We start from the raw sequence: 19,486 nt of genomic DNA, 5'->3' as shown, positions 1-19,486 counted from the left end.
TTCAGCTCCACGCCTCCACTTCCGGACTGTTCGACTTGAAGGCAGGCACCATCACAGGCGTCTCCACTGAATTCTTTCCTGGCAGACCACAAGAACTGAGCAATTCCACAATCTACCACCCAGTAACAAGCCTAGTAAGGAAACTTCAAAATCTAGATAATAAAGAAATGGTAAGAGGTGTGGCTGGGAAAAACTGGCAGATGACCTCAAAGATTCCTCACAGTTCTTAAATTCTGTAGTTTTAAGTCATAGTCCCCCCTCTCAGCAAACATTTTGCTAAGGTAGTCAAAGTTTGGTAAGAACTAAAGCCGTGTGGAAGGAGAGTTCTTTTGGTGATTCATTCTTGACTGGAGCCTTTTGTTGAAATAGAACCAGATTAGAAAAGATGGTAAAGTGAGCCCTCTTTAAGCAGGCTTTGAATCACAGGTTTAAGTATGGATTTGATTTACTAGGAAGCAGTGAGGGGCTGTAACATAGCAGTGTTCCAGGAAGATCCACTTGGCAAGCAGTACACAAGGGAAGCTAGGGGAAGCAGAGAAGAGGCAGGAAGCTGAGTTCAAAAGAGGCCAAGAGTCCAGATGGTATTTCAGGGATTAGCTGAGTGTTGCTCATGGGAATTAAGGATGTTTCTGCTGTGAAGGAAAAAGCCACTGGTTCTAATGACTACTGTGGTTGTATCTTTTTGAAATGTTATGAATTTATGATTTGAAATGTATAGATTAGAGAGGTAATACAGTGTTGTGGTTGAGATTATGGTGATAATAGTACTCCTTCATATGGTTTAAGAGTTAATACTTGAAAGCATTTATAACAGTGCCAGACACAGCAGGGACTCAGTGAATGTTTGGAGTTGTTGAGCATCTACCATGTATAAGGTGCCCAGCAGAGCCATGGAAAGTTCTGGTTGAAGCTCATGGTTGAAGAGCTGTGCCCTTGCCTGTGAAGAAGCAGCATCTGCTGGTCACCCAAGGTGGTGCAGGATCCCGTGTTTACAAAGGTCTGGTCTAGTCTACATCCCAAATACTGTACAGGGTATGATCGGTGGGTCCTCCTCAAATACACACTATAAACAAGCAGGATGAAACAGGAGTCATCACTTTTAATATGAATGTTATTTATTTGTACACAGCATTATGATTTTCTCAATATTCTTCACTCATTTATCAACAAACTTTTTATTGAATTCATGTAACAAGTCAACAATATCAAACTATACTTCACTACCTGGCAACCTCCAAGCCCTCAACTTAGAGACAAATATGTAAGTGCTTGGAGCACCAAATGGAAAGAGAAAAAAAAAAGTTCGACAGAGGTATCTTTGAAGCAGTTACAGGGGATGGTTTTGAGGCAAATTAGATTCCTGAGCACCATCAGATTTCCCTTAAGGTTGAGAGGTTTACAAAATCATTTCTAAGACATGAGATTAGAATTAAGAAATCTAAGGAACCCACACACTGGAATATTTAGGTTATCATATAAGTTCCTGGATTGGTAGAATTGTGAAAAGGAGGGGGAGAGAAAGTGGAATGGGGAACACAGGAGGGACAGGAAGGAAGAAGCACAGATGGAGAAAGTTGTGCCTAGAAAAAATAAAGCTTGGAACTTGTCATTAAGTGGAAGAATGAAGTCATAATCACAAGCCTGGGAAATGGACTCTATGAAGAAAAAGCCTGAAATTTTATGCCTTCCAGGAGATGATAAATTCTAAAGCTATACAGTGACAGGCAGTGAGGTACATCTAAGACTTTATCACTTGTTTTGTAAGAGGAAGACACTGGCACTTATTTCAACTTTACATTGCTGACTTAAAAGCGTATTTGCCCAGAGTGCAGCCACCCCAGCAGATCAAATCCCTTTAGGCAATACAGAAGGGTGGGCTCCAAGCCAAGTGGGTCTGTTAATGTTACTGTCAAGTGAAGAGACAACAGAACAGATTTCATTATTCTCCCACAGCCTTTTACTAGTTTCCTAAAGCTAAGCCATTCTGATGACTTGTGATAGTATTGCCAAATACTGTACAATTAAACAAGCTGACCATGATCAAAGCCTCAATTTTTCCTGAGCCTTGACTGCTTCTGTGATCTGGAACAAGGAAGCAGCATGGAAGTGATTACTTTTTTGGAGGTGGGGGTGAGAGGGAACTGGGGATCAAAAACTGCCTACCCATATATATAAGTAAACAAGAGAGATCATATTGACTAACTAAATTAGCTGTTCAGAATCTCTTTTGCCTACAAGTTACATAACCTTAAGACTGATTAAGCAAAACAGGATTCTGCTACTTAGATGCTCTGAGTCTGGGAAGCACTGGTTTTGATGATCATTCCAGTCTTTACTTCAATGTCAGGCTCTTCTGCCTATGACTACTCCGACCAGCAGGGAAAAGGTTCTCACAAACGGGTACCACATTTCAGAGTGGTACCTTCCAAGGTGCCAGTCTCCCCACTCTATTCAGTTGTCCACGTCCTCCTCCTCATTCTGTTCTTCTTCCTCCAGCCTTTCCTCCTCTTCATCATTGTCCTCATCCCTGCTCTTGTCTTGTTCTTCCGAATCTGGTTTTTTGTCTTTGTCCTTCTTCTTTTGTTCTGAAGCTTCCTTCTTGCCTTTCTGCTCCCTCCTATATGCTGTAAGGAGGAAGGAGAAGATTAGGAGGCAGGGCTAAACCAGACTGCAGCAGCTAATTCTATTGTATAACTGAAAAGCTGAGACACAGAAGGAAAAGGAACAGAAGAGACCTGAGGTGGTGCCTTATGAACTGGTTCTGAGTCATATCCAATACTTGCTTATTGGACTTAAGGGGCCCAAGTTGAGAAAGACTCAGAACCAGGTGAGCAGGGCACACAGGAAGAACCTCTTATACTTGGCTGAGAAAAAAGAATCGTTACCTTCCAAAGCTTCTTTTAATGGGGTAATGAACCGCTGGAACTCCATCTCCTCCATGGCTGCGAGCACATCAGTGGCGTTAAGTGTCTTGCGTTTTCCTTTCATGGCAAAGTTGTTGGCACTGAAAAAAAAGTTAAGGAATATCAGAGGCTGTCAGAACCCCACTTTCTGCGTATGGAGTAGGAAAAGGATCACCCAGATATATAATGGGAGAGTCTACGTCTTAGATGCGTGGGTTTTTGTGACACACTGCAGGAATTGGTTAAGGATTGTGAAGCTCCCTCCACTGGTGTAGGACACCATTATTGGGGTTTGTGGGTTCCAGCCCACGAACTCAGGGCCGGGGGTCTATCTGCACCTCTGGCTAGCTTAGCCCGCCTCACCAGGATGTGGCGTACAGCACGAAGACGCTGGCAGCGCGGGAGATGGCGCTCCGGGCCTCCTTGGAAATGTTGACACCGTCCGGGAGCTGTGACAAGACCGGGGGTTAGCAAAGCTGCGGGCCCAGGACCTGCTTCCCCTCCGCCCGCTGGTCCGCCCCTGGCCCGTCCCCTGCTCACCGCCTCCTTGATGATCCTGGTGATGACGGCATTGGGCAGGTTTAGGTCCTCGGGCCTCTCTGCCATTGCCGCCGCCGGGGGCCGTGCCTCCGCCCCAGGGTTCCTCTTCAGGACACTACGGCGTCCAGACTTCCCGCGTCGCCACGGGCTGACCCAACTAGGCTTCCGTCCCGCCCCACGTTGTCCACACTATCCCACAGTGCCCCGCGGCCATATTCTCCCACCTCCTCCAGCCCCGTCTTACTCTCCTCCAGTCGTCGGTGAATCCAGACTTTCCAAGCCACTATGGTTTTGGCCTGCCGAGACTTCCGTCCGGCCTCACCAGCACCCGGCGGTCCGCCCCAGGCTTGTTTCCCTGCCTCACGCTATCACCTCACCTTTCTCACCGAATTAGTTATGGCTCACTGAAGCTTCCGTCCCTTCCCCATAGTGCTCTGCGCCGCAGCCTGGCGTGGGAGAAAGTTTGGAGTGAGCCGGCTGGGCGGGGCCCTTCGCGTGAGAGGCGGGGCTTGGTGGGCGATTTCCTAGTGGGCTTCGGCTTTCTAACGGTTTGGACGTCGGCTTTGTTTCAGCGGAAACATGACTTTCTGAGGGCAGTTTCTCCCGTTTTCTCTTTTCCGAAGTGAAGGAGGGACTCTGTTTCCTGCTGTATCGGAGCTGATGTTAAGAAGGCTGATGTCACCCTTCCTAACTCTGTAATAATTGTATTAAGAATAACTCTTTGAAGTAGAATTTTTTAACGCAATCTACTTGCGAGCACAGCGGTAATGATGGCGAGAGATGGGCGTGACTAGACCTCGGGGCTCAACCCGGGCAGGTCAGGTAATAAAACTGCAACAAGCTGCGAATGTAAGAAGAACGCAGCATTACATTCGCAATCACTAATAAACCCTGTTACATTATTTTTTATTTTTTAGTTAATTGAATTGTTCGTCCTTCATCTCTCCCAATCATGGTTTTGTAGTGGCTTTTTAAAGTTGTATCGTTTTCTTATTACATAGGTAGAAATTGTCCTCACTCTTGAGTATTAAAACTTTTTTCTTGAAACATGCTTCCTCAAGTTACCTTTGGTTTCCCCAATTTTAATGAAGACATAAGTACAGAGAAATACTTATTTTGAGAAAAACAACAGCAAACGCGATGATAAACGGGAACCAAAATCTCTTTTAACTCAGAGGCTATGGGGTTTGGTGGGAGACTTTCCACTTGGGTAGAGCAGACCTGGTTAAAAATGTCAGGAGATGCTCTGCTCCAGCTAGTTGCTGTCTGGTTGGAATTGGGCTCCGTGTTGTCAGGTGTTTTGATCTTTAAGAGGAGCCAGAAATCTGGACAGTATGGACTAATTCCATTTAAAATAATAGCTCAAAGTACAGGCCAAACAGAACAAGACATGGGCCAGGTGCAATTGCAGGCCAATAGTTCGGTATCTTTGGTCTGAATTATAAAAGCTCTTTAAAACAGGGAATTATTTTGTTAATTACTGTTCTCTAGGCCCATAACAAGTCCCTTCATGTATTTGGTAGTCAATAAGTGAGTAAAAGGAAGAAAAAATAGACACTGTCCTTAAAAAGTTATTAGGGATCAGGTTGCCAAAAACACTGCTAGAGCGAGAAAGATGATAATATTTGTCAAGCACCTATTGGATATCATCATACATAAAGTACACTATCTCATTTAACGCTTCTGCAGTCCTACTTAGGGATTTCCCCTTGCTTGCATTATATAAAGAAATAGGCTGAGAGAGATGCTAATGACTATGAAGGAGAAAAGGAAAGGATGCTAATACTTTGAGCTATATGCCAGACTTTTTAGTACCCATTAAGTAATTTACCTGTAATGAGCCTGTGAAATAGGCTTATCTTCATTTTGTAGTTGAGAAAACTCAAACTCAAACTGGCTAAGTCCCAGGTCTCTTAGCTGTTAGATGGCCAGTTAGGAGACCCTCTGAAGTCAGTCTGCTCCCAAACTCTTGCCGCTGTACTTCACACTGAGATGTTTTTATACTTACTTGTACTCAGTTCTTAGTTACTCTGTGACCACCATTTACCTATACGGGTTTAGTGAAACTATTTTATGCTTTGAGTCCAAATTAATATTTGGTCTGCATGGGTAATGTATAGTACTCCCTAATATGTGGTGGTTGTTTCTCCAGAAGGCTGGAAAGCTTCAAGATTGGCTTTTGTCCTGAACCACTATAGCCATGGACTTGCCAGATGAAAGCCAGTGGGATGAAACCACTTGTGACTTGGCTGTTTGTCAGCATCCACAATGTTGGGCAACTATTCGCCGGATTGAGAGGGGCCACCCTCGAATCCTGGGCACCCCTTGTAAAACTCCTCTGGATGCTGAAGGTGAATTGGCCAGCCCTATCCCTTACCTTACAAGATACTTGAATTATTTGTTTGGCTCCCTTGACAGGTTACCTGTTTTCTTTTGGTTTGCTTTCTCAGTCAAACTCCCAGTGCTCACCATTGTAAACATCTCAAATTCCTGCTTCCGGGCCAAGAGACCTGCTCATCATCATTTATCAGGATTTTCCTTCACCAAGTCTCGCTCTTTATTGTCTCGAGGTTCAAAGTTTGACTCCAAATTTCAAGGCAGGTAAATTATCATGGAATCTTCCTTTAAGAGCTTACTATCTCAGTATTTTGGGTTGGCTTCCTTTACCCATGACTGTGAGTAACCTGGATTAAAAAATAAAACCAAATCGGTTAAAGAAGTAGTTATTTTAGGCAATGGGAAACAAAAAGAAATCCTTCTTATTTATGTTGTAGGAGTTGGTTAAAATGGGTGTGTGTGTTAGTTTTCTAGTGTTTCTGTCACAAAGTACCATAGACTGTGGCTTAACAGAAATTTATTTCTTAGAAGTCTAAGGTTAAGGTTCTGGCTGAATTGTTTTCTTCTGAGTGCTTCTTGGCTTGTAGGTAGCTGTCTTCTTCCTGTGTCTTAGTACTGTCTTCCTCTGTGTGTGTCTCCTCTTCTTATAAGCAGACCAGTCGTGCTGGGTTAGGGCCCAACTTTGTAATCTCATTTTACCTTAATTTCCAAATAGACCCTATTTCCAAATAGTCAAATTCTGAGGTAGTGAGAGTTAGAATTTCAACCTAAGAGTTTGGTGGGGTGGGGGTAGGAGGCACAATTTAGCCCATAAGGGGATCTCATCAGATTCTATAGGTCATCAGAAAGCTGTCTCCACACATGCTGTCTTTTTCTCCTTTATTTTTAGGTATGAAACTATTTCTAAGCTCTCAAAGGCAGGTGCTGTAATTTCCTTTTGACTCTCCTTCAAAGTTTAAGGCAGCTGGTTAGTGATTGCTGATATAGGAAGCTGAGCGACTGGTATCTATGGAAAACAGACTTAAATCCAAAGACCCTGTTGCCTGGAATCAAAGCACTAGTGGTGGCCTTTGTAGTGGTTTTTTTTCCTCCTGTTCAATTTAAGCAGCCCTTGATGATTCTGTTAGGCTCAAGATAGCATAGGAAAGGATAAGATGACTTTCTGTTTTTCTAGGACTTGAACCCTGGCTTCTCTCAGTCAGAGCTTATGAAGGCAAAGACTATGACATCATTCATTCCGTCACTCACTGAATTCACAAATGTGTTTTAGTGGGAGTCACTTTGTTGGACATTTGGGGACAGTCTTAACCCCCAAGGGGATTTCAGCCTCGTTGGGGAGGTGAGCCATTCAGTGTGAGGAGTGCGGTGAAACAAGTGCTCCTTGGGTGTGTGGGATCCCACAGGAGGGGTTCCTAACCCAGGGAACCGTCTTCTGTACAGGCGGCATCTGTGCCTACACCTGAAATGAGAACAGTCTAGTGAAGTGGGGCTGCAGGTGGGAGGTGGACAGAAAGAGCATTCTAGACTACAGAAACAGCATATGCAAAGGCATGGAGGCAAGAGGAAATTCTTTAGGGATCAGGAAAATAGTTCATTGTGTCTAGAACACAGAACAGGAATGGGAGAGTGGTCAAAGATGAGGCTTGGAAGCTGGAGTAAAAGCGGGACCCACATCACATAGGACTTCATAAATGAGGCCAAGGAGTTGGATCTTTGTTTTACACCTCTGCAATATTCTTTCAACATACATTTAGCATGTTTTTTAAAAAATAAATAAAATAGCAGGTAATATGAAAATGTAATGGGATGATTTTCTTTTTTTGTTGCGATAAATATACATAACAAAATTTACCATTTTAACCATTTTTAAGTGCACCATATGGTGACATTAAGTACATTCACAATGTTGTATACCTATCACCACTGTCCATTTCTAGAACTTCATCATTTCAAACAGAAACTCTGTACCTATTAAATAATAACCCCTCATTCCTTCCTCCCTCCAGCCCCTGGTAATCTCTATTCTACTTTTGTCTCTCTGAATTTGTGCATTCTAGGTGCCTCATATAAGTGAAATTATACAATATTTGTCCTCCTGTCTTTAGCTTATTTCACCTAGCATGATGTTTTCGAGGTTCATCTATGTTGTAGCAAGTATCAGAATTTTATTCCTTGTTTAAGGCTGAAAAATATTCTATGTATGTCCAGGTTTTGTTTATTTAACATGTTTTTGAATATCTACATCAAGGGTACTTCATAAGCTTTTATTGATGGAGATGTAACTAGTAGGAGAGAGAGAGAGAGAGAGAGAGAGAGAGAGAGAGACATAGACATAGACTATGAATTCAGTTTGATGTAACAAATAGTTGTGAAGTATTTGCAACATGCAATGTCTGTTCAGGAGCTCTTCCAGGAAAAACAAACAAAACTAAGGAGCTGTTGAGACCCTCTATTCAGTAAGCATTATGCCCATGGTTTTCTGTAGGTAAGTAGAAGGTTTTTCCTCATAATACTAACTTCATCATCCCAATAAGGCTTGTGTCTTTGTCTCATGTTTGGAAACTCTCATTTTTTAGGCCTCAGAAGAATTTACCTGAAAAAAATATAATCAACTGTACTAATAGATCTCCTAAAGTAAGTCACAGATTAGAAAAGGTACTTCCTCAGCATTTTCTCTTTACTAGTGGAAATAAATATTTACCTTTATTTAACATTCGGGAAGACTATAACCTGAATAATGATATGATGATGATGATGATAAGTATCTAATATGTACTGGGCTCTATGCTAATGCCTCTATGTGCTGTACTGTTTCCAGAAAACCTAGATACAAGCAGGATTGACTTGTGGCAGTTTGGTATAGAATTTCCTGTCTCTGTCTCAGTCCTGCATGGAACATGTTCAGTTACTTAGTAAACACTGGAATCTCATAATACAGGGAAATTAGAATGCTGGAATGTCAAACCTAAAGTGGGCTTTAAGTACATCCACTCTGATGACCTTCAAACTTTTTTTAGCTATGCGCTATGGTAAGAAATACATTTTACAACAAAACATGGAATAATCCTTATGTTAACTATGGCTGAGGTACTGTGATATTTTTCTATCATGTCCTATTTTATTTCATTTTTAAACAATGTAGGTTGCAATTCACAAAATTTGATTTTATCACCTAGGAATAAGTTGCAATTGCCATTCGAAGAACAGTACTATGGTCTGTCTCATCTATCTTACAGTTGAGGAAATTGAGGACCAGATAACACGTGATTTGCTAAAGCACATAGCTAGTTAGGGAAAGAAGTAAATTAGAGTTTAGGAAGAAGAACCCTTCTGCTTATCTGCAATAAAGGCAGATTTACTATTGTTTGTAATCCTCCTGCCTTTTATATTTTCATGGGATACTTCACTTTTTTATGTCATGTGGTAGAGAGTGTAAGGGACTAAGAGAAGGTAGATGGGTTTGAATGGATGAATGAACAAATCACTTACCTTTTTGAAGAAGGCTAGATTAAATTAGTTTAAATGTACTATTTGAAGATAATACATGCACATGATTCTAAATTCAGGTTCTAAAGCATAAAAAGGTTCACAGCACAAAGAAGTTCCTCCTGTCCCCTAACCCAATCAGTTCTTTTGCACAGGGCCAACCTTATTTTTTAATAGTTTTTTCCTTCTGCCTGAATCCCACCAGGGATATGGACTAGATGGTTTATAAGGTTTCCTTGAACACTCTTGCTCTAGTATACTAAATAGCTAGATGTGGAAAGAGTTATGATTTTTATGTAGATGCCTATAATTGTAGACAGCTTGTAAAGGTAGAAACTTGCTTTAGTCTCTCCCAATTCCCTCCCTGCCCCCTCTTGTATTGCATGATCTGCAGGGGTCTAAGTCTTTGGAGTGAAGTGAGCAGAGTGACTAGTGTTCTCTTAGGTGAGCCCCAAGGTATACTCATAGGGAAGGGGTTGGGAGTTGTGAAATGTCACCCTTATGTCACAGGGAGACAGGGGAGGCTATCCACGTACAAATGCTCACTCTTGCCCAGTACCTGTACAATGCCCGGCTTCTTGGGGGTTGTTATGAAGATGTTTTGGGCATGGAAAAATGTCTCTTTGATCCCTTCTGAGATTAGCATGGTTCTTCAGTCCTGAGTCTGGTACTGAATACCATCAGGAGCGGGCCCTTTGAGGCCATCGTAGGCCTTACATCTTTCTCTTAGCTTTCAGTGCTGAATTTGAATGAGACACAACTTCCCTGCCCTCAGGATGTTAGAAATACTGTTGTAATCTGGATCCCAGAAGAACCAGAGAAGCATGTGAGGTAACTGTCACGTCTCTAACTCAGGGGTCTTGAACTCTTGTGTCCTACAAGTCCCTACTGGCCTCTGCAGGCCTTTTTGTGATCCCTTTAAAACCACCCTTCCCTTCCCTCTTGTTACTCTGGAATTCTACCTTAATGACTTTGGGATTCATGCTGTGGGACTTCTCTACATCAAATTCTGCATGGCAGTAAATAGCATACAAGATATGACTGAATGTATTTGTGAGTTTGGCTGAGAAACAAATGCTTTCTGACTCTCAGTTTTTTATTAGCTATCAGCAACTGGTGAAAAAACTTAACAGTGAAGCACTTGAATCTTTGGTCTCAACCCCAAGGCCTAGCATAGTGGTACAAAATGAAGCATGTAGAACTTGTGTACAAAGCTGAGTGAGACAAAGATTATTTGGCAAAGGTCCAAAGGCATGCTAATACTGGCAATCATTGGAAGAAAGTGTTTAGTTTTTCTTTTGTGACTGCTGAGGCTTTCAGATCTTGTTAAGTGACTGTTTAGAGATGATGAGACTTGAGAATTTCTTTTTAAAAAAACAATCATGTGAGTGTCTCTATATATGCTTTTGTGTATGTATGTGTATATGAATATATATATAGTGCCAACAAATGCACATGAAGCACAGAGGTAGGTGGGCCAGGGTTAGAATGTCAGCTCCGTTAGAAACCAGAAACCAGATCTCCTCCTAGCTTTTTGGGCCATCATCCTTAGCCCATGACCTCTATCTTCTACGATGCTTCAGGGGGACCTTTAAGGTCTAAGTTGACTTGCTAGAGCTCCAGCCATCATACCCATGTTCCAGGCAAGAAGGAGGAGGAAGACAGCAGAGCAAGAAATATTTGAGCACCTCCTCTGTGCTGAGCAGTGAAAATTCAGTGGAGGACCAGAGAGACTTTGGTCCCTATCCTCCCGGAGTCCTATGGCGATTCAGATATTACAGACATCACCACACTTAAGTATATAATTGTTCACTTGGAATAATGCTATGAAAGTAATAACTGGGTTGTATGAGAGAATGGTGGGGAACCTAATTTAGATGTGTGGATGGTGGGTATTGTTTTTAGCAGCCTCTGGGCCCTCAATCAGCCATCTTTGAGTGCTCAACAGAGGATAGAAATCTTCATTGTCTTCATTCACAAATATTTGTGGTGCTTTTGTTTAAGATGTCTGGGAATACATTGTGTTTATTCTTATTTCAAGTCCAGGTGAGAAGAAGCATATTGTTCCCTGCCAGGATGGGAAGAAGAAAAGAATGGAATTTATAGTGGTAAGTATGTTTGGCCAAATTATAGTATTTCTCTGTAGAGTTTTTGTTTTCCTTTCAGATACCTTCCCTCTTTTTTTTTCTTGTAAGTTTGTTTTTATTGGAATTAGGGGGTGAGGTAGGGTTGAAATATCACCATGGGTTATGCCCCACCAGGGAAATGTCCAATCTAATCTTCCTGGGATTGTTTTTGCAATTTTTCCTTTCTCTTGGAGCTGCTGCTCTTGGTGCCAGCAGCCTCTGCAGGTCCCCTGCTGAGTGGCTCCTCCTTGGAAGACAGTATCCTCTTTCTTGGGGACATTCCTATTTCCTGCCTCTTCGGGGCCACTACCTGGTTCTCCTTTGGAGGGAGATTTTTTCCTCGAGGGAAGACTCCTAATTGACAACTATCTCTTCAAGATCACTACTAAACTTCTCCTTGGAAAAAGATTTCTTTTTCCTGAGCTTAGAGAAACAGACAGATGGGTCCTCTTCCATCCCATTCTCCTGAGGAGCCTTCTGGGGCTTTTGCTGTTTCTTCTTTTTTTGTCTTTCACTTGTGGCCTCACACCCTTCTGGAGGGCTACTGCTGCAAAAGAAAATCTGCAAAAGAAAATCACTCTAGGAAATAATTACCAAGTCATCTTCTAGTTGGAGACTCTCTTTCCCTACCTTCTCCCTATAGGAAGGTGAAAGGTACCTTAAAGAGATATTAGGAGGAACTGTTGGGTATTCAGGGTAATTTGTGGTCAACTAAAAACTAATTCCCAGTGTGATGGGAATAGAATTTCAATGGATGAGGAGTTCTAGCAGACCTCGACTTCTAATTCTGCCATGTACTGGGTCAATGTAGTCTTGGATAAGTCACAGAGCTAGAAGGTTGCTGGGTCCATGAGAGGGGTGCCTTGGTCCACTTTGTTCATTGCTGAATCCCCAGCCCTAGCCCTGTCCCTGGCACATAGTTGGGCGATAAATATTTGCTCAGTTTGTTCAGCATATAAATTAATAACCTTTTTGGGAAAAAACAAAGCAACTAATCCCTGTGTGATCCGAATTCAGCAGTATAGGGTCGGGAAGCCACGGGGAGCCTGTGGTGGCCCTCATAGTGCAGAGGGGTAGGACTGCTCCTGGAGTAGGTCTGGAAACCAGGAGTTTTGTGTGCTGGGGTTGTGCTGGGAGCCTGGAATTCTGAGGGGAAGAAGCGGCATTGAAGAGAGGGCTTCAGGGAGTTCTTTTCGTTGTTTCTTTTCCAGAAAGGCAAGTCATCTCTGGTTCTGCCCAGAAAGCAGAACACAGAAACACCACGGAGACTTTCCGGGATGCCTGTGCCTCCGCCTTCCCCAGTACACGTGTCTGAGCAACTACATCCGGAATCCATATCTTCGTGGAACCACTTTGATGTGTTACCTCAAGTTCTGTTGAAAGAGTAAGTATCATGTAAGCCTAAGGAAAGCCAGAGGCTTCTCTTTGAAGCGGAAGGGGGTTGAAGCAGTGTGTTTTTCCAAGTGTGGGGGATGGGGTAGAAGCTGTCGCCTTACTTGTTCACTTGGTTCTTGGATTTAACAGATATGCAATGACGACAGTAAGCACCACCATTTATCAAGTGCTGACCACCTGTCAGGCCCTGTGCTCAAGGGCACATTACATACATTCTCTTGTTTAACGGTCCATAGGAGTAGACATGCTTACTTTATAGGTGAGTTATGGGTAAGTGGAAGGCAGAATGGCTATGTGGTTTGGAGTGAGACAGCCTTTGAATTTTGTATTGAAATTAACTGGCTTTGTGAATTTTGGTAATTTATTTAGCCTCTTTACACTAAATAAACAGGGATAACAGTGTTGTTAAGGTACCTGGGGTGTTGTAAGGATGTGAGGGACACGAACCTGATGTGTGGTAAACACTTAACTCCATACAGCTGTAAATATCATAGTTACATCTGAAAGCTGTTCCTGAATGAACACCCGAAGGTACAGGCCTTGTCAGGCCTAGACTGGAAATTCCTTCCCTTTGGAGCCCTTCTCATCTTTCTCCTGTTGCTGACTGGCTGTCTCTGTTCCTCTCAGCCTTTTGCCGGGTGAAGGGAAAACCATGCCTTGTCTGAAGATGAAGACACAACTGGCCATGATGAAAAAGAAACTTCCCCTGGGAAGGAGCCGACCTGACAGCGCCATTTCTGCTAAGATGTTTTTATCTGTACACCGCCTCACCCTGCAAGTAAGAGCGAGGGAGCCTTGGAGAAAGATGTCTAGACGCAAATTCAAACTCATCTCTCACCAAGACTGGAAGAATTGACTGTTTCTTCTGTCTCTTCTTTCCTTCCATACTGGACCCAGGCCCCCCAGAAGGGCTGGGCTGTATGTAGGCCAACACAAACATGGGGAGGGATTTGAGGAGAGCAACGTCCCCCCTTTCTTCGGCCCTTTGTTCCCACACCTTTTCCCTCTAGAGCCCCTGGTACAATGCCACACACACTGGGTGCTCAGAAAGTGCTCGTTGACTAGGTGGATAAATGCATTTGGGGATACAGTTTGGGAAAAGGGAAGACCTACAGTAGAGCTTTTCTTCTTGTGTTCCCCAGAGACCAGCACTGAGATACCCTGAGCATGTGAGGAAATTACATTATAACCTGAATACAGAAGGTAAATTTTCTGGTGTTGCTAGATCTCCAGGTACCGTTTCCCCTCTGCTCCCATTCTTCATACCTCATCTGGGTCCCAGTTCAGTTGTATTTGTGGCCACAGGCATAGAGGCTCACACTCAGAACTCGGAAAACCACAATTCCAGGAGGCATCCTGCCATCCCCACCCCCTGGGCTGGTCCTCATCTGAGACAGAGTGTTGCCATTGGGGAGCAGGGCACTGCAAACTCCCGGGGGTCGGGGAGCAGTCAGGGGAGAGGACTGAGCTGGCTGTCTGGCCCCCAGGTCGCAGGAAGCCTCAGCAGTGTCAGCTGCAGCAACAGAGGAAGGTGAAAACACCTGCTAAGAAACAGGTAGGGGGGCAGCGGGGGAGCCCTGGGACTCGCTGGGCCTGGCGTGATGGGTGCGGCCTGAACAGGAAGGTCCCTGAGAGGTGCGATTCTCCCTGTTCTGTCTGGTAATAGATGCACAGCTCCTCTGGGTGGAGACACTAGCTTCCTTCTTTTAGACTCCTTCTGAAAAGTTTTCATTGATTCCAAAAGTCGTGATTCATTTCCTCCTCATGTGGGTTTCAGGAGACTAAAAAGAAATCCAAGAGTGATCCAGGGAGCCAGAACACTTTGCATAAACGTTCAAGTACCCTGGTTTATGACCCATGCCATGGTAAGGAGACTGTGGGTTTGGGGCTGATGGAATCCCAGGAGGTAGCTGAGGGCAGGAAATGCTGTGTTTGTCACTTAGGAGCCTGCCTTTGTCAGGCACTCGGAATTCTCCTTGGAGTGCTTCGGTTTGGTTGGTCTGCCGTGCATCACCCCTCCCTCAAGCATGTACTAAGCAAGCAGGCTGGGCCAGATGTTTGCCTCACGTGGAGACTGGGGAGAGGACCACAGGCATGAGTCGGAGTCAGTTTTCCTCAGGTCCTACCTGACAAAAGGCAGAGCAGCTTGAGGATGAAGTGCAAGGCCAGGTCACTGAGGAGAAGACCCCTGAGGGCCCACTGCCCAAGGAGGCAGGGAAGAACCGGGGGCCCTCATAAGAGCCCCAAGAGAGTTCTGAGGAAGCAGGGCTCAGGGCCTTCTGCCTCCCAGCCGCAGGTGGAAGTCCCTGGAGCCTCAGATTAAGATCAGCACACTATCTAGTCCCATCCAGAAGACAGGTAGATACTCCTTGCCAGGCAATCCTTTTCCTGTAGTGTTTGTGCCAGAGAGGAGAATGGGTAGCCTTGCTTTTGGAGTCCTTGTCACACCTGAGCTGAAGGATATACTTACCCTGGTCCTCTGACATTTTCCAGCTTGAGTGAAGAACGGGAGGGAGGGAGAAAGAATCCCACTAAACCTTAGAAGATTCTTCTGCCCTACTCAGTCTGGACAGTGCTGACTATAGTATGAAAATAACTGTTTCATCATCAGAATTCACTCTCCAGTCCTGAGGTGCTGGGAGGGCTTGGGTGAAATGTTCCCTGAGAAATATGCTGCTCTCTTGGTTTATTTCCAATTCCGCTGAGCTGTCATATACTTAACTTGAGGATCTAAGAAGTTTCCTGACCTCTCCTGTGAGGTAGGCAGAACCAGGACTGCAGCCCAGGGCAGGAGGTGACTTGTCCAAGGTTAGCATCCCATCCGGAGTGATCAGTCCTTGCCTGAATTCCATTCCCGTGCCTTCTGTCCCTCTTCCTGATGCCTCCAATAGGAGCAGTTTCTCCTGGGTGGCTGGAGTGCCCTTTTGCATTATGTTCTTAGAGCACTGGCCTCTCCTCACTGAGAGGCCTTGTGGAACAGAGAAAGGCCTTATGGATGGGATGAATTTTGCATTGGCTGTGGAATATGTGTGAGAGTTTTCATGATGTGGAGGAGAATTCCTGGAAATGACAAGAGCCTGTGCAAAGGCATCTTGGAGGAGCATGGCTGCTCAGGGAACACTGAGTAGTCCACTGTGGCCGTGGAGTTAGTTATTTAAGGGAGGGTGGTAAATCAGGCCGAACAGGTAGGTAGGGGCTTGGATAGTTTGACCTTTATCATCCCCATGAGCCATGTGCCGCCTTGACTGCACTGCATACTTTTAGACCCTAATACCCAGGCTGTCACCAAGACCTATTAAGTCAGAATCTCAGTGTGTTTTTTAGAATCCCCAGTGCTTCCAGTGTGCAGCTCAGGTGACACAGAGAGCTAGTGCTGGTAGGGAGCCAATGGAAGTGTTAAGCAAGGAAGTTCTATAGTGTAGTATCTCTGGTGGCAATTTGAAAGATATTCATTTAGAGAAAGACTGAGAAAGGAAAGAATGAATGCATTTAGGGACTAGTTGGAGAAACAGCTGATGCAAAAGAATCATAGAACTAGAGCTTTTTGTGGGAGGGGTTTTGTTTTCAGAAGCCCACGAGTACTTTAAGGATGGCACAAGAGGGTAAGAGGAATATTCACAAACTGGAAGGGTAGAGTTGGAGTTTCTGTTGCAGTTATGATACACAGGTACTTGCCCCTTAGCTTTCTTGGAGGAATCCTGGGTCTTTTAATACATACTTTACCTTAATCTCTGATGTGGTCACAGTCCCAGGTGAACAGAATCACAAATAGAACTCAGAAGGCCTCACTCCCTTTTACCTGTGTTTAAGGTCCTGTCTTGTCTTGGATGGGGAGTCACTTATAGACTAGGGATCAACTAGAAGCCCAACAATGGGATATGAAATACCAGTGAGAAGAGAATTGACTTGACTTTGTGGTCACTAGGTCGCACAGCTCTCCCTGTTCGGGAAGGTGACAGGCAGCAGCGGAGGAGCACAGGAGGCCTCACCTTGAAACAGGTGAGAGCGTTCAGTTACCGCTCACTGTGCAGCAAACCACCCCAGTGGAGACCATGGTGGTTGGTGATTTCTCGTGATTCTGGGGGCTAGCTGGACAGTTTTTTTGGTCTTGCTTGTGTTGCTCATGCAGCTGTATCCACCCGGAGGTTGGGCTGGGGCTGTTGGCCGCATTCCCTCAGTTCTCTTCCACGGGGCACACCTCTTCATGTGGCTTGTTTGGGCTTCCTGACAGCGTAGTAATCTCAGGAAAGCACTCCTTGAGGATGGGCCTGGGGCTGGAACAGTGTCAGTTCTGCCACATCTTATTGGTGAAAAGTCACAAGTGTAGCCCAGATTTTGGAGGAGAGGAAATCAAGCTCATCTCTTGGTGGAGGGGATGGTGTGCTCATACAGGAATGGCAGGAATTGTTGGCAGCCACCTTTGGAGGCAGTCATACTTAGTTGACTTTTGGGAATGGGGAAAAGTGGGTTCTGGTTTCATCTGGTCAGCCTGGAGAGCAAAGAATGTATGATAAAAGCTCCTCTTTTCAGTCTCAAGAGATGGCATTTTGTCATGTCTTAGTTATTAATTTTTCTAAGAAAAGCAACTTTTAGAAAAATCCTTTGTTTCCTGAAGTCTTCATTCAAGTGTCCTCATACTTATGCTAATGAATTTCAGGATTCCAATGAGAGACCACATAGGGATGACTCTGAGGACCACCTGGATTCCTGTCCCACTGAAGAGAGTAAGTACTGTATGGAGGAACCTTAGTAAGTGACTGAGACAGATTGCTGAGCCTCTGTTGACCAGATGGTTCACCTCCCTGGGGGACACATCCCCTTCCCTCAGAAGGGTCCTAAAGACACCCAGCCATTCCTTTCCTGTTCTCTGTTTGTCACAGTTATGTGGAAGAAAGCCACAGGTGCAATTAATGACTGGACCTTCTTTTAGATCCTGAATTATCCATGACAGAACCCACCAATGAGGGGGACATCAGTGCTCAGATGGATGTTGTACTGGAAGCCCAAAAGGAGACCCCAAAGGACCATTCAGCCATTATATCTAGAGCCACCTGGAACCCTGAGCTCAAACTCCTGAGGATTCTTCAGGCCACTCATGATGAGGATGAAGGGAACCAAACCTCTGGGTCACAGACTGAAGAGTCCATGGAGGCATAGGCAGAAGACATCACTGGGGCAGTCTTATTCCAGAACAGGGTACTTGGAATCCTGACACGTGTGACCCTGGACATAAGGGCATAAAGGAACTTCTCCCTGAAACCTTTATCAGGGCCTGACCATAGGGATTCTGTATTCTTCATTCATTTCTACTTGCCTCTAAAATAAGTGAGGGGAAAAAAGTCCCACCCTTTTTAAACTTAAAATGTTTTTCTTCCATCTGGGCCAGAATAATTTTGGGTGATTAAACACAGCTGTTGCTTAATCAGAAGACTCATTCTGTTTCTGGGTGGAGGGAAGAAAGGTTTCTTGGTATCTGTTTTCTGGATTAGTTTTATCTTTCTTCTGAAACTCTTGAAAGGTTTACAGTTGTAGGAAGATGAATTTGGCCTGTGGGATCCCCTAGTGTGTTCCTAGAATGAGAGAGGAAACTCTCATTCTCTGAAAATGGTTTCTTTTGGGATGGCATCTGCATCATTATCAGATACCATTCATTGTGTTGTGTGTGTACGTATTCCTGTGTATGTGGTATGGGATGCATATTAACCTATAAGAGTCTAAAGCCCCAGTTTCTAAGTTTCTGAGTGTGGGAAAGTTTCAGTGGTGCTCCATAAAGACTCAGTGTTTCAGTATCTCAGGAGACCTTGGGCTTTTGGAAGGACTTTTTTTTCAAATTTTTCTGAAACTTTTTAATACAGAAAAATTTCAAAATTACATTAAAGTAAAGAGGCTAACATAATGAGACTTTCACATACCCAGTATCTTAGATGTGGACAATAAAGGTCCTTGCCCTGGGCTCCATGTCCCATGAGCCAGGGCAAGGCCCTTGGGGCCCCAGCATGATGCAGCGCTGCACCCAAAGTCGAGCCTCCTTCCCACAAGTGGGAGCTGGGTGGAAGAGGGCCCCCACCTATTGTCTGTACTTAGCCTCAACCACAGTGGGCAGGAGAAATGATGACATTCTGTCCTTCCTAGGAAGAGAGCCCTTTGTTTTGGAGCTGGGGGAGAGGGAGCCCTGTATTCCTGGGCTGCAGCACTCTGGAGTAGAGTTTCTGTCTCGCTGAAGAAGGGGGGCAGAGGGCATGGGTCTAGGGTCACATACCATAGACTCTTGCAGTTCTTACTGTATTTTTGTAGATTTTCTTGAACAAATGTCTCTTCATTTACATATGCCCTTAGGGCCATTTTCAGAGACTTAAAAAATGAAAAAAATATTTTTTCACCAATTTCACTGGAGAGCAGTCTGCAGGGCTCCTTACACTGTTAAGCTGGAAGTGAAGCTGTGGACTGAGTCTGAGATATTTTTTGTAAGCGAAACTTACCCCTCATCAATTTTGATTATGTTGCTGGGCAGCTGCATCTGGGGAGGTCTCTCCCTGTGCACTAGGTGAAACCTCAACCTGGACGGGGCTGGGTTCTTGACTCTGAACAAGCAAGAGGTCTCAAGCAGGATGGACAAGCAGGTTGATAGGGAAGGAATTCATGAAAGTGAGAGTAGCAGTGAATGGCAGCAGAGAGCAAGGAAGAGCAGGGGGAGGAAAG

At 44.4% G+C, this 19,486-nt stretch overlaps 2 protein-coding genes across 8 annotated transcripts; one reads left to right on the top strand and one right to left on the bottom strand.

The window, feature by feature from the left end:
* Nucleotides 1–1,079: 1,079 nt before the first annotated feature.
* Nucleotides 1,080–3,677, bottom strand: POLE3 (DNA polymerase epsilon 3, accessory subunit). The gene is made up of 4 exons (XM_017648778.3): nt 3,444–3,677; nt 3,267–3,352; nt 2,886–3,004; nt 1,080–2,624 (listed from the first exon to the last, which is right to left on the bottom strand). The coding sequence occupies exons 1-4, from the start codon at nt 3,507–3,509 to the stop codon at nt 2,452–2,454; spliced, it is 444 nt and encodes a 147-aa protein (XP_017504267.1). The 5' UTR covers nt 3,510–3,677; the 3' UTR covers nt 1,080–2,451.
* On the top strand, nt 3,670–18,209 carry C2H9orf43 (chromosome 2 C9orf43 homolog). Of its 7 annotated transcripts, none has more exons than XM_017648776.3 (14): nt 3,670–4,265; nt 5,596–5,794; nt 5,894–6,044; nt 8,357–8,414; nt 9,997–10,097; nt 11,308–11,374; nt 12,604–12,776; nt 13,415–13,565; nt 13,930–13,990; nt 14,275–14,342; nt 14,565–14,652; nt 16,713–16,786; nt 17,445–17,511; nt 17,668–17,792. In XM_017648776.3, exons 2-14 carry the CDS (start codon nt 5,644–5,646, stop codon nt 17,715–17,717), a joined length of 1,260 nt encoding a protein of 419 aa, XP_017504265.3. In that variant the 5' UTR covers nt 3,670–4,265; nt 5,596–5,643; the 3' UTR covers nt 17,718–17,792. The 7 variants fall into 7 exon arrangements, with proteins under 7 accessions (XP_017504265.3, XP_017504263.3, XP_017504262.3 ...); XM_017648774.3 differs by having other exon boundaries at nt 3,671–4,138; nt 5,599–5,794; nt 17,718–18,209; XM_017648773.3 differs by having other exon boundaries at nt 3,671–4,138; nt 17,718–18,209.
* The last annotated feature ends 1,277 nt before the right edge of the window (nt 18,210–19,486 follow it).

Source organism: Manis javanica, chromosome 2, assembly GCF_040802235.1.
Source record: "Manis javanica isolate MJ-LG chromosome 2, MJ_LKY, whole genome shotgun sequence".
Lineage (NCBI taxonomy): Eukaryota > Metazoa > Chordata > Mammalia > Pholidota > Manidae > Manis > Manis javanica.
This window is presented reverse-complemented; position numbering and strand designations above follow the sequence as displayed.

Bases quoted from the DNA above. Each gene is read 5' to 3' on its own strand.
- POLE3 (XM_017648778.3), bottom strand. From the start codon at position 3,509: ATGGCAGAGAGGCCCGAGGACCTAAACCTGCCCAATGCCGTCATCACC. The intron at 3,353-3,443 runs GTGAGCAGGGGA...GTCTTGTCACAG, and splicing joins CCAGGATCATCAAGGAGGCG to CTCCCGGACGGTGTCAACAT. The intron at 2,625-2,885 runs GTAACGATTCTT...TCCTCCTTACAG, and splicing joins ATTAAAAGAAGCTTTGGAAG to CATATAGGAGGGAGCAGAAA.
- C2H9orf43 (XM_017648774.3), top strand. From the start codon at position 5,644: ATGGACTTGCCAGATGAAAGCCAGTGGGATGAAACCACTTGTGACTTG. The intron at 5,795-5,893 runs GTGAATTGGCCA...TTGCTTTCTCAG, and splicing joins AACTCCTCTGGATGCTGAAG to TCAAACTCCCAGTGCTCACC. The intron at 16,787-17,444 runs GTGAGAGCGTTC...AATGAATTTCAG, and splicing joins GAGGCCTCACCTTGAAACAG to GATTCCAATGAGAGACCACA.